The 11,292-nt window shown below is 38.1% G+C and overlaps 1 protein-coding gene across 1 annotated transcript in view; it reads right to left on the reverse strand.

The window, feature by feature from the left end:
* LOC107684313 (bifunctional 3'-phosphoadenosine 5'-phosphosulfate synthase 1-like) overlaps positions 1-9,959 on the reverse strand; it is a 17,347-nt gene extending 7,388 nt beyond the window's left edge. The window contains exons 1-8 of the mRNA XM_016480547.1: positions 9,751-9,959; positions 8,820-8,934; positions 8,469-8,704; positions 7,109-7,145; positions 5,581-5,699; positions 4,525-4,638; positions 4,292-4,403; positions 2,444-2,649 (exon numbers count right to left, since the gene is read on the reverse strand). Of these exons, the coding sequence (XP_016336033.1) occupies positions 2,444-2,649; positions 4,292-4,403; positions 4,525-4,638; positions 5,581-5,699; positions 7,109-7,145; positions 8,469-8,704; positions 8,820-8,934; positions 9,751-9,810 (999 nt within the window). The 5' untranslated portion in view covers positions 9,811-9,959. The remainder of the gene's footprint in view (positions 1-2,443; positions 2,650-4,291; positions 4,404-4,524; positions 4,639-5,580; positions 5,700-7,108; positions 7,146-8,468; positions 8,705-8,819; positions 8,935-9,750) is intronic.
* Between the last annotated feature and the right edge of the window lie 1,333 nt (positions 9,960-11,292).

Genomic DNA, 11,292 nt, shown 5'->3' on the forward strand with positions numbered 1-11,292 from the left:
ATATAATTTGTATTATCATATATTAGATTATTATATAGTTAACTTTTTTTAACTTTTTCTTTTGACATCCACCAAGATGGCTCAAAATTCATGGATTGTGATAAGTCTAAAACTTATCAAGAGAACACCACTGAGCTAAGAATACCACAAATAAAGAAAGTCAACTGCTAGTTTCTTTACTGTGTGCAATTTCTTTCTTTGGTCTGTGGATGGGTTTATTTGTGACCGTAGGCAAGTAGACAGACAGGGCCATTCCAGAGTCCGAAAGCTCTCCGTTGGCGCCCATTAGTGCGAGCTGGATCAGAGCGGAGCCATTAAAGTCCACCTAAGCCCACAATCCCTACTTACAGATGGAAACAATTGTTCAGTATTTACTCTGCGAGATTTGTAAGAGGAAGGTAAGGGGAGAGGAGGGGAGGAGAGCGCCACTTGCCTAAACACTGTTTAAATAGAACGCAGGGCGAGAAATCCAACTAAAACACATGTGTGAAATGAAGGAGGTCGAGGAATAAAGAGATTACTAAAGTGGAGCCTGAGCAAAGATGAGAGAGAATGAGACTTTGTTTCCACAGACCGACTAAGAGGGCATCGTAGCTCTGTCTTCAGTCAGAGTGCAGTCCAAGGAAAGCTTGGCAATGCGACCACACAAAGACCTACTAAAGCATCAGGTCAACTGTTTCTTGCTAGATATCCATGACTTTACCTTCAAAAAATGGGACATATGTGGAAAATCTTTTCTTTTAAACACAATTACAGATACAAACAACATTTTATTTTAGAAGAAAACATCCCTGGGAAAACTCACTGTCATAATGTCCCTTCCTAAATGTTCTTTAAGGCCATTTTTTTCACAAAAATATTTTGCTAGTCAGGTGAAAACAGTAGATTTAAGTTGTCATGTCTTTAGCACAACAGTGCGGGTTGAGTTTCAGATCAAATTTAGCACTGAACCAAAGCAAGAGCAATAATATTTATAATAATAATTATTCCCATAAAGGGTGCTCAGTCCCAGACAGGTAAAAAGTGATGCATTAATGAATCATGCTGCTGAATCACTGTGATTCTGCTTTCTTATTAACATGTATGTAGTCTAAACAGTGCTCTCATTCACAGCATTCTTATAATCGGGACTTTCCAGGTGGTTTGTGAGTCAGAAAAGAAAGAAAAGGGAGGGAGTTAATAACAAAAATTAGATATAGGACGATGTTAATCATTTCCAACTGCTTACATAAGTTGATAGAAATATTTTATCCGAAATTTGATCCTAACCAGCATCACGTCTATGGTTAGGTTTACATTTGTGTGGTGACACAGCACAATGAAATCTCATTGGTCCAAAATCCAGCTCCACACTGTTGTATAGGTGCATTCACTCCATGTCAGAATTACCAGAATTAACCCTATAGTGCTGTCATTTTTGACCGAAAAAATTTTATGTTTTGTTTTTTTAGAATTTTTTTACTTCAACGGAATGGTACGAAACTTGGAAAAGGTTTTGGCACTTTTATACTTCTAAGTCATGACCGGTGTTTGTTTTGCTCTCTCCACTGTATTTCCGCGTTCACCTACGTCCTACATGTGGAGCACTTTTTATGATGGATGGATGCACTTTATTTTGCTTCAAAATCTCGATCACCATTCACTGCCATTATAAAGCTTGGAAGACCCAGGACATTTTTTTAATATAACTTTGATTGTATTTGTCTGAAAGAAGAAAGTTATATACACCTAGGATGGCTTGAGGGTGAGTAAATCATGGGGTGATTTTCATTTTTGAGTAAACTATCCCTTTAATGTAGCTAGCAGAGTTGAACACCTATCTAATGTCCCACAAAAACACTATGTTGATTAACAAAGCATTTGCACAACTTTGTGTATTGTGTTTTTGTCTATTGATTACTCGAATTACACCAACTCATTTGGCATTAATAGTGTTGAAATTCAAACGCATAATTCCGAGTTCTAAGAAGAGAGTTGCACAGGCTACGTTTACACTAGTGCATTTTCGTTTTAAAACGGCATTTTAAACTGAAAACGATCCTCGTCTACACTGCCGTTTTCACTGCATTTCAGAAACGATCTCCGTCCACACTACACAACCTAAAACGCATGTCACACATGACCATTCATGCAGGTACAACAATGAGCATGATGTTCTTGTTTACACAGTCGTCAAGGATATGCAGAGCGAATGTGGGCAGCCACGCCATCATTTTCAAAAGTCTCCGTTTTGGTCCGTTTACACTGAAACGCAACCCGGAGTTTTCAAACTAAAACGGGGTCTCAGAGAAAAGTAATTACAGTAATCTAGTGATTACGCTCGATCAACTATGTTCTAAATGGCTGTGATTGTGTCAGGTTATGCAGAACTTTCGCTTTTGTTAGGAAACTATGTTAGTAATCTACTAATCATATGGGTTTTGTCCATATTGACCCCCCTGACCTTGATGTATGGATGATCCTTGCATGTGGTGCCCCACTGCCGGGCACAACGCTCTTCCTTGCGGTGCTCATAGAACTCCGGGTTTCGGAGTATTGCGACCCTCCGACCACCGTAGGCTAGCGAGAATGCAGTGGTGCCATCCAGACGCTCCTTATCGGCGCTTGAGATGGGGAGGATTACCGGCACCGACAGGTTAATAACCCCACCTATGAACAGAGGACAGATGCATGGCACATACATTAACCAGACTGTGGCTTTGAAAAATCAACAGCTTTTAAAAGCCTAAAATGGAATAGCTAAGGATCTATGGGGCGAGATAAGTAAAAGTGTTGAGTTTTCGAAGAAAGTAAGAGGTCCAGCACCTTGATTAAAGCAATATGAGCGGGAAGCTTTTAAAATCCATTTTCAGGATGAAACACACACATCATAGCAGAAACAGCTGTTTTCCATAAGAAAGAGCCCTGCGAGCATCCCATTTCAGCTCAATCTAAATTAAACTAGTATCAGGCAGCAACATGCACAAATCTGTCCGTTTCATAAAGATGGCAGTCCGGTCCAACAAGAGTCCCGTCGGGCATATGGTAAGGATCAAAACAATAACACAAGCTGTGATGTCCAGGAATCAAGTCTAATGACGCTGGTGATGTAATGCATGAACACCTAATGATCTCCCTTGCTGTATTTCCGTCACATCCATAACATCTACTAGGCCCATTTTTTTTATCTTAATAGGTGTGTGTGAGTGTGAATGCATACCTTGAACACAAATTTGAATACTAGGCAAGACAACACACAGCAGAGTGTTATGAGGCCGTAAAACTCAATTGACACTTTTTGGAAACTCAGGTTTGGTGTGGGAAATTGCTGTAATTACCCAGATCTATAAATGCGCATTATGGTTTAAAAAGCCATTCGCACATTTGTCATTCTCGTAATCAAAAAGGTGCCGAGTTTTTATTTCAGACGATCGGGTTTCTGAAAAGCCTAAACTGTCTTGAGAGCATGCGATCAACATAACCCAAGCCGCCATTAAAACTATAATAGCTCTTTTATTTCCACCACTAATTAACATTTAAAATCCACTTGCAGAGCCTATAGATTCCCTCAGCTAAATGAAATGTATTTTGCGATTGGTCTCCCATTCCAAGAGGTTCTCCTGGGTCTGCACAGAAATTTAAAATATTAGTAGATTATTAGTAGATTCGGTAACACTTTAGTTTAGGGACCAATTCTCACTATTTACTAGTTGCTTATTAGCATGCATATTACTAGCATATTGGCTATTTATTAGAACTTATAAAGCACATATTAATGTCTTATTCTGCATGACTAAATTTCTACATCCTTAATCCTACCTAATACCTAAACTTAACCACACTACCTTACTAACTATTAATAAGTAGTAATTAGGGAGTTTATTGAGGCAAAACCCGTAGTTAATAGTCAGAACTGGACCTTAAAATAAAGTGTGACCATAGATTTTTGTTCACCTCCTTGAGCTGGGGTTCTTCGTGCACTACCTGAAGTTGGGGGCCAATCAAGTTTTTTGTTTTTCATTTAAATGTGCTAAATATTTTTTAAAAATTGTGTTTTCACTTGTCATCATGGGTTGTTAGTTGTCAGTTAAAAGAAAATGATTCAGTAAATCCAAAAAAGTGTAAAAGGCGAAGGAGATGATTTCTAAAAGCACTTCTTAACGTAATAGTGGCCAGTAGAAAAAAGAAAAGTGCATTACACTGTCGAACGTTGCCATCTAGTGGTGCATTTACAAAACACAATGCATGAAAAAGATCCATGCAAGACAGTATGATATAAGAAGACGGTTTTAGCATAAGATCATGTGTTTACCATCAAGCAGACAGTTGAAGTGCAGACACTGCAGGTACTCTCTCTCCCTCATGAAGCCGTTCAGAGGAGTGGCCCAGCCCTCAGCGAGCACCTGAACCCACTGCATGTCCACCTAACACACCAACACAGAACAGACATTAGCTGTTAGGATGTACGCAAGTCATAATGGGTCGGCAAACCATCTGCAGGAGTTTCAGATCTGAATTTGAATGACATACAAGGCGGGAAGATACCTTAGTGATCTCCACTGCTGGAAGAGTCTCTGCATCAGCTTTGGCCAAGTCCAGCTTGTTCTCATGCACGTAGAGCTCCTTGACCTCATAGGACGCGTCCACAGGAACTATGTCCTGCAAACGGTCAAAACATTATCACACAGACATCATTGTCATTTATATCCAAGAAAAGGATAAGATACGTATGTATTATATCCATACAATAAGGATGTCAACGTATAGTGAGTGCATAGAAAAATACCCCATCATGTAATGTAATATTCCAAATATGATGTTTAAATGCATAAAGGCATCAGAATAAATCAATATATAAAAACTGTCTTGTCACCACAGAAATGCATCCATTTAGCCATGAGTTCCCATTGCTAAATAAACTACCGTTCAAAAGTCTGGAGTCAGTGAGATTTTTTTTTTTTGTAAAGAAATTAATACTTTTATTCAGCAAGAAAGCATTAAATTGATCAAAAGCAACAGTAAAGACATTTCTATTTCAGAAAAATGCTATTCATCAAAGAATCCTGAAAAAGATGAATCACTGTTTCTACAAAAATATTAAGCAGCACAACTGTTTTTAACATTGATAATAATAAGAAACGTTTCTCGAGCACCAAATCAGCATATTAGAATGGTTTCTGAAGGATCACTGAAGACTGGAGTAAAAATTCACCTTTGCCATCACAGGAATAAATTACATTTTAAAATAGAAAACCGTTATTATTATAGTTATTTCCTCTCAGTGGATTTTATGAATAAGGTTTACACATGCAACAAATTTCCAATTGAAACGTGACTTCATACTAATCGTAGATTTGCGAGATTCAGAATATTCTAAATATTAGAATATTTATGTGCACATAACATGCTCATTGACGCAGCAAACACTTCTGTGGCAAGTGCTGTTTTACTGCTTGCAACCGGTCATTTGAAATGTGCATCATTTTGTAATCCAAGCAAGACATTTAGATCAAAAACTCCAAATACGCTATGCATATATATGCAGCATATCTGAGGCTCACACTGAATTCCCTTTAACATGAATAAATGGAGTGAACTTACTCTCTCCTGCAGGAGGTCTAAAAGCTGCTGGATGCACTCGTTCACACTGCAAGAATCCGTCTTCAGTACCAGTTCAGGGGCCTCTGGCTTTTCATACTCAGAATCTATTCCTGTGAACCCTGAGGACAACAGGAGTATATAACCCGGGCCGTTATATTAAAAACACAATCCATTCATCAGCGGAAGCATATATACTTTGGATGCACTTCATGAAAACAGATTGTCATTCAATAGGACTGGAAACATTTCAGTTCTTAGTAGCGCTGAAATGATTTGGTGTTTTCTACAACCGTATAAAGCAGCTCATATGTGGTGTGCATGTATAATTTAACATGTGCATGAGAAAAAGACACTTCCTGCTATATACGTCAATCATTCTCATCACAAGATGTTAGCAACTTTCAGATTTGCATCTTTCCTGTATCACTCTTCACCTGATTCACTCTTACTTAATCTGCAGCTCCACAGCAAAAGAAATTAAATATAACAAAAACAGCAGGAAACACAAGAGTCATTGAGTCACAGTCATTTCCTACCAGAAACCTGCTTTCCAAGAATCATCTCAATCTCTTCAGGAAACCAAGAGAGTTGTGATAAGTCACCACTGGTTTGCTAAGAAAGTTTTGTGTAACCTCTCAAAAACCTTTAGCTTACTCTCAAACTACTCACACACAGCTAATAACACAACCGTGTTCCCCAAGATGAAATGTTACGCACACCAAAAAGGCCACAATCTCCACTTTTTAACTATTTTGCAAAAGTCTAACAATTCTTTTCCTGGTATTTTTCTTCTTCACTGCCTCAAAACATTTCAAGGACACTATCTTGGCTCATTTAATAATTTCACATATTTCTGCACAAGCAGGTCACTGAAATTAAGAGAATGATTTGGGTTTGTTGTCAGCACTTTAGGACTGACTGTCCTATTGACTACTGACCATTTACAGATTAAATGTGAGCCATAAAACACAATGAATCTACATCAAAAGAGTGAGTGAAAATAAGACATATTTTGCACTATACAGGGGTGCATGTAAGTTTCTCCACTCCAGGGTGCACCTGGAGAATTGGTTTAGTTCTCACACTGCACATAGTGTGACCCATTAAATATAACTATAATTTAACAGTAATCTATAATTTAAATTTATAATTTAACAGTAATAATACTATTATTGCACTTTATTTAGTTTTCTTTAAATAAAATAATAAACAAAATAATAAATAAAGTTTGATAATAATATTACATTTTACAATAAAAAATGAGTATTAAATAAAAATAGTTATTTTATAGTACACTTAAAAAATACAACGCTAATATTTACATTTTCTTTATATTTATTTCTATTTTAGTTCTTTATATATATATATGTGTGTGTGTAAGGATAGTGAACCAGACGTGTGTGTACAGGTATATATGGTTTATGAGGACACAAATGTGTATAATGACATGGGTACTACAACGTAAACATGGTTTATGAGGACACTTCCTGTGTCCCCGTAAAACAAAAGGCTTAAAAAACATACAGGCCAGCAGCTTCATGGATCTTCCTTGCATTCAGGCGGTCCTGTGGACATGCAGCAGATGTTCTTTAGGGTCTTCGTGAAATGTCTGTAACATACTTTGGTTAAAATTCCTCAATGGCCATGTGAAACAACACCCTTAAATGCATAAAGTTTGCTGTGATGGGTAGGTTTAGGGGTAGGGTTGGTGTAGGGCAATAAAAATACAGTTTGTACAGTATAAAAACCATTTTCTATCGCCCTACACCTAAACCTACCCCTCACAGAAAACTTTGTGCATTTTTACAATCTCAAATAAACTCATTCTGTATGATTTATAAGCTTCTGTACCCATGGGGACCTCAATTTAGGTCCCCACAGTGACACAAGTCCCCATGAGTAGGTGTGTATTCAGGTTTAAGTCCCCACCAGTATAGAAAAACATGTACACACACACACCCACACACACACACACATAAAGACATTTCTTTATTTAGACTATAATTAATCAGTTATAATTGTATCTGGTATATGCATGTGTTGTTTGTATGTTTCCCTATTGTATTAGCCTAAGTTACAACTCTTTATTTGTATTAGCTAGACTCTCAATGCTTATATTCAGGTATATGAGTGTATCTCTGCCTTAAGATCTTCCTCAGTGGCTCTGATGTCGGGAGAAAATGAAGACTCGTTCACTTTTATAACCAACTACAAAACACCTGCATTGCTTACGAGACATTGATGTTGCTACCGAGCACGGAGAAGATAGTGGACAGAGTACAACTGGCTGAGGGCAGAGATATGCTAATACTGGATCAGCAGTCATGGGCAAGGTCTGAGTAGTAAGACGTCGTACTGCTGCTCATAAAATCAAAACGGCTTAATAATTGAGACTGTTTAGGTTTTTTGGGGATTAAAAAAAAGGAGTGAATGGATTTTTATCATTATAGGGTGGTTGTGTCCACACACTCCTAAGACACATTTATATGCAAACACCATGTAAAAGTGAATTTTGCATCCGATGTCCCTTTAAATTACATACAATCAGAATTTCATCTTACTTTTTGACCATATAAATATCAATATCTGCAAAAAATTGAATATTTTTGCTTAGTTTGGGCCTCTGAGTAAAACAGGTGTTTTTTTCTTCCTTGAGTGCGAGTTCAATATTCTTCTAATTCATACTATATGAGCCATAAAGCCTGATGTATCAAATATAATAGAAAACATAAAAACATATGCATTTTAGTTTAAAAAAAAAGCTTCAATAAACTTTGAATAAAATTTCAATAAAATTTGATTTTTCTGATTATTATTTCATATGTCAGGCTTTACAGGGTTAAGAAGTGTTATACACACACATACGCACAGCTCTGTATGTTTCTCACCCTGCTGTATGGGGAAATGAAGCTGGCAATGCACACAAGACCAGCATCAGCAAACAGTTTCACCACTTCTGCGATACGACGAATGTTCTCCTCACGGTCTTCAGGACTGAAGCCCAGATTTTTATTGAGGCCCTGCCTGATGTTATCTCCATCCAGAGTGTAGCAGGGGATGCCATGACACACAAGATACTCCTCCAGAGCCATGCTGACTGTCGTCTTACCAGCACCAGATAAACCTGAGGATGCAGAACAAATAAGTCAAGATATTTACAGACAATTTTAGATACAACCATGATGGAATCATCCAGTTGTTTATTTTCCAAAATAACAGAAGAGGGGTTGTCCGAGCACCTGTCAGCCACACCGTGCATCCTCGAAATCCTCCTCTAGTGCCGACTACCTGGCCACGCTTGTTTCTGCTCACATGATGGGCTTGATACGTCACATTGGTGGCTCTTTGCATTCCCTGCACAAATTGCAGGAAACACATTTGATTTATGTCACATTCATTTAATCTGTCTCATTTCTGACAAAGACCTCCTGTTTGACTGACTTAAGTGAAACACTTAAAGAAAGTGTTTTCAGTTGAATTTTGTTTGTTGTATGGCATTGCATATAGCATATTATGAATGTCTCTTGGTGTTATGTTGTTTTCAATGGTCATTATTTTTAATTATATATATATATAATTAAAAATAATACATATTCAAATGTAAAACACACAGACACACACTTTTTAATGCCATAATACATACACCAAACAAATTGTGGTATCATGGTACCATATCCAAATAAACGTGGTCATTTTTATTGATGATATTCACAAATATTGCACACATCTATAAATCAAAAACACTGATTGTACTACCATAGATATAGAACGTGGTACTGAATGATTACCATATCTTTGTACCATGGTAATTACATAATACAAAGAATACCATGGTACACGTCCTAGAAGCCATGTATCATACTAAACGTCCAAAAAGTGATGAAACTCGTACTTGTGCTGCCTAGAAATGCTGTCTAGGTGGACAGCACACTAGGTTTTAAGGCACAGGCAAAATGTACGCATAAAATTAGTATTCGCATCTGTTTCATTAATTTATCACAACTAAGGACTTCTATTACAGGCATGATTCTTCTGGACTTCGCTTATACTATCAATTAAAACGGGATGGGTCAGATTCAGCATAATCAAAAACACCATATTCATAACACGAGACTGTAAGTTACCACATTAGTAATGCAAAACATCCCTCAATATTTAGCCGCTACTCACCCAGCTCTCAGGCGCGTTACTCAGTTTCTGCTTCTTACTCGAGTTACCAGATGTCTCCATTCTGAGCTGCTTAATTCACACTTGATAGATAAACAAATAAATTGTGCTATATAAATTTGCAGGAGATGTTTTAATGAAGTGCCGGGTCCACTGTGTGGGTATTGAACTACGAAGCGTCGAGGTTGACAGGCTGCGGCACGGGAAGTGATGGAGAGGCCCCGGCAAGTCCCGCCTCTAACGCGTCATGTCTCCGCCTACTAGACAATCGGATTGGTCGGAATGACTTCAAAGCCCATCGCGATTGGACAATTCAGAAGTCGTTCACATAACCGTGGAAACCAAAGCAAACAAGTATCAGGTCAAGGGAGTCTATGGATCTGACGTGCATGGGAAAAAATAACGCAGCCAATCATGTTGCGTTTTATATTTTGCTGTGTATAGATATTGTTCCTTTGTGTGGGCCCCACTGACCCAATAAAAACAAATTTTAGGTAATCTCTTTTACATTTTTATGTTTTTTAATATTACTGCTGATACATTTATGTATGTATGTATTTAAGTTAAACTTTGCTTGCATTATATTCTTTATTCATTGTGTCACTGTTTATTTGTGCATTGTTATTCACTGCATATTATAAATTATCATGTGTTAAAGGTTAATCAATGTATAAGTTAAAATGTATATATGTCACAATTCTAATAGTGTTTTGCAGTTACATACTTACTTACATGTGTGCTTAGTCCAGTGATGAAGTATATAAAAAACGGTCAAAAATGGCATTTGTGTTAAAAAGTAGTAGAAATAGAATAGAATCAACTTCAAGTCACCTGCCATGTACAGTGCTTTTATTTTTATTGGAGACATAGTGGTACAACACAACTACATAACAAAATAAAAAAGGATATGCAAAACAATGATAGTTTGTGTATACTCACTGTCAGAATCAGTTGAATGAAGCTCATGTTGAACATGCTGAAAGGAGGAAGTTGGCTCTTGACATTAAAATTTAAATTAGCTTGTATCTACTTGGAGAAGAACATTACCCAGGTAGCCAAAATGGTTTGGCCCGAAAATGGCCCAGATCCGGCAGGCCGGAAGAAATAACTCGGCCTAGCTGCGGTTGCCAGACTCGGCATGAACATGGGATGAATGACGCCCCAGAATCGGCCCAAATACACTGGCCCGAGTCCGGCTGCCAAAACTGCCGGCATTGGGCCACAATCACGCCGACAAGAATTGGAACACTTAGCTAGTGCTGGCCCGAGTCTGGGTACTAAAACTGAGACAACACCACCGGCATTGGGCCACAATCACAACGACGAGAAATGAAACACTTAGCTAGTACTGGCCCGAGTCTGGGTACTGAAACTGGGCCAACACCACCGGCATTGGGCCACAATCACGCCAACCAAAATGGCACTCTTAGCCAGTACTGGCCCGAGTCTGGGTACTGAAACTGGGCCAACACCACCGGCATTGGGCCACAATCACGCCAACCAAAATGGCACTCTTAGCCAGTACTGGCCCGAGTCTGGGTACTG

The sequence above is a fragment of the Sinocyclocheilus anshuiensis genome, unplaced genomic scaffold, assembly GCF_001515605.1.
Source record: "Sinocyclocheilus anshuiensis isolate Anshui unplaced genomic scaffold, SAMN03320099.WGS_v1.1 scaffold1371, whole genome shotgun sequence".
NCBI lineage: Eukaryota > Metazoa > Chordata > Actinopteri > Cypriniformes > Cyprinidae > Sinocyclocheilus > Sinocyclocheilus anshuiensis.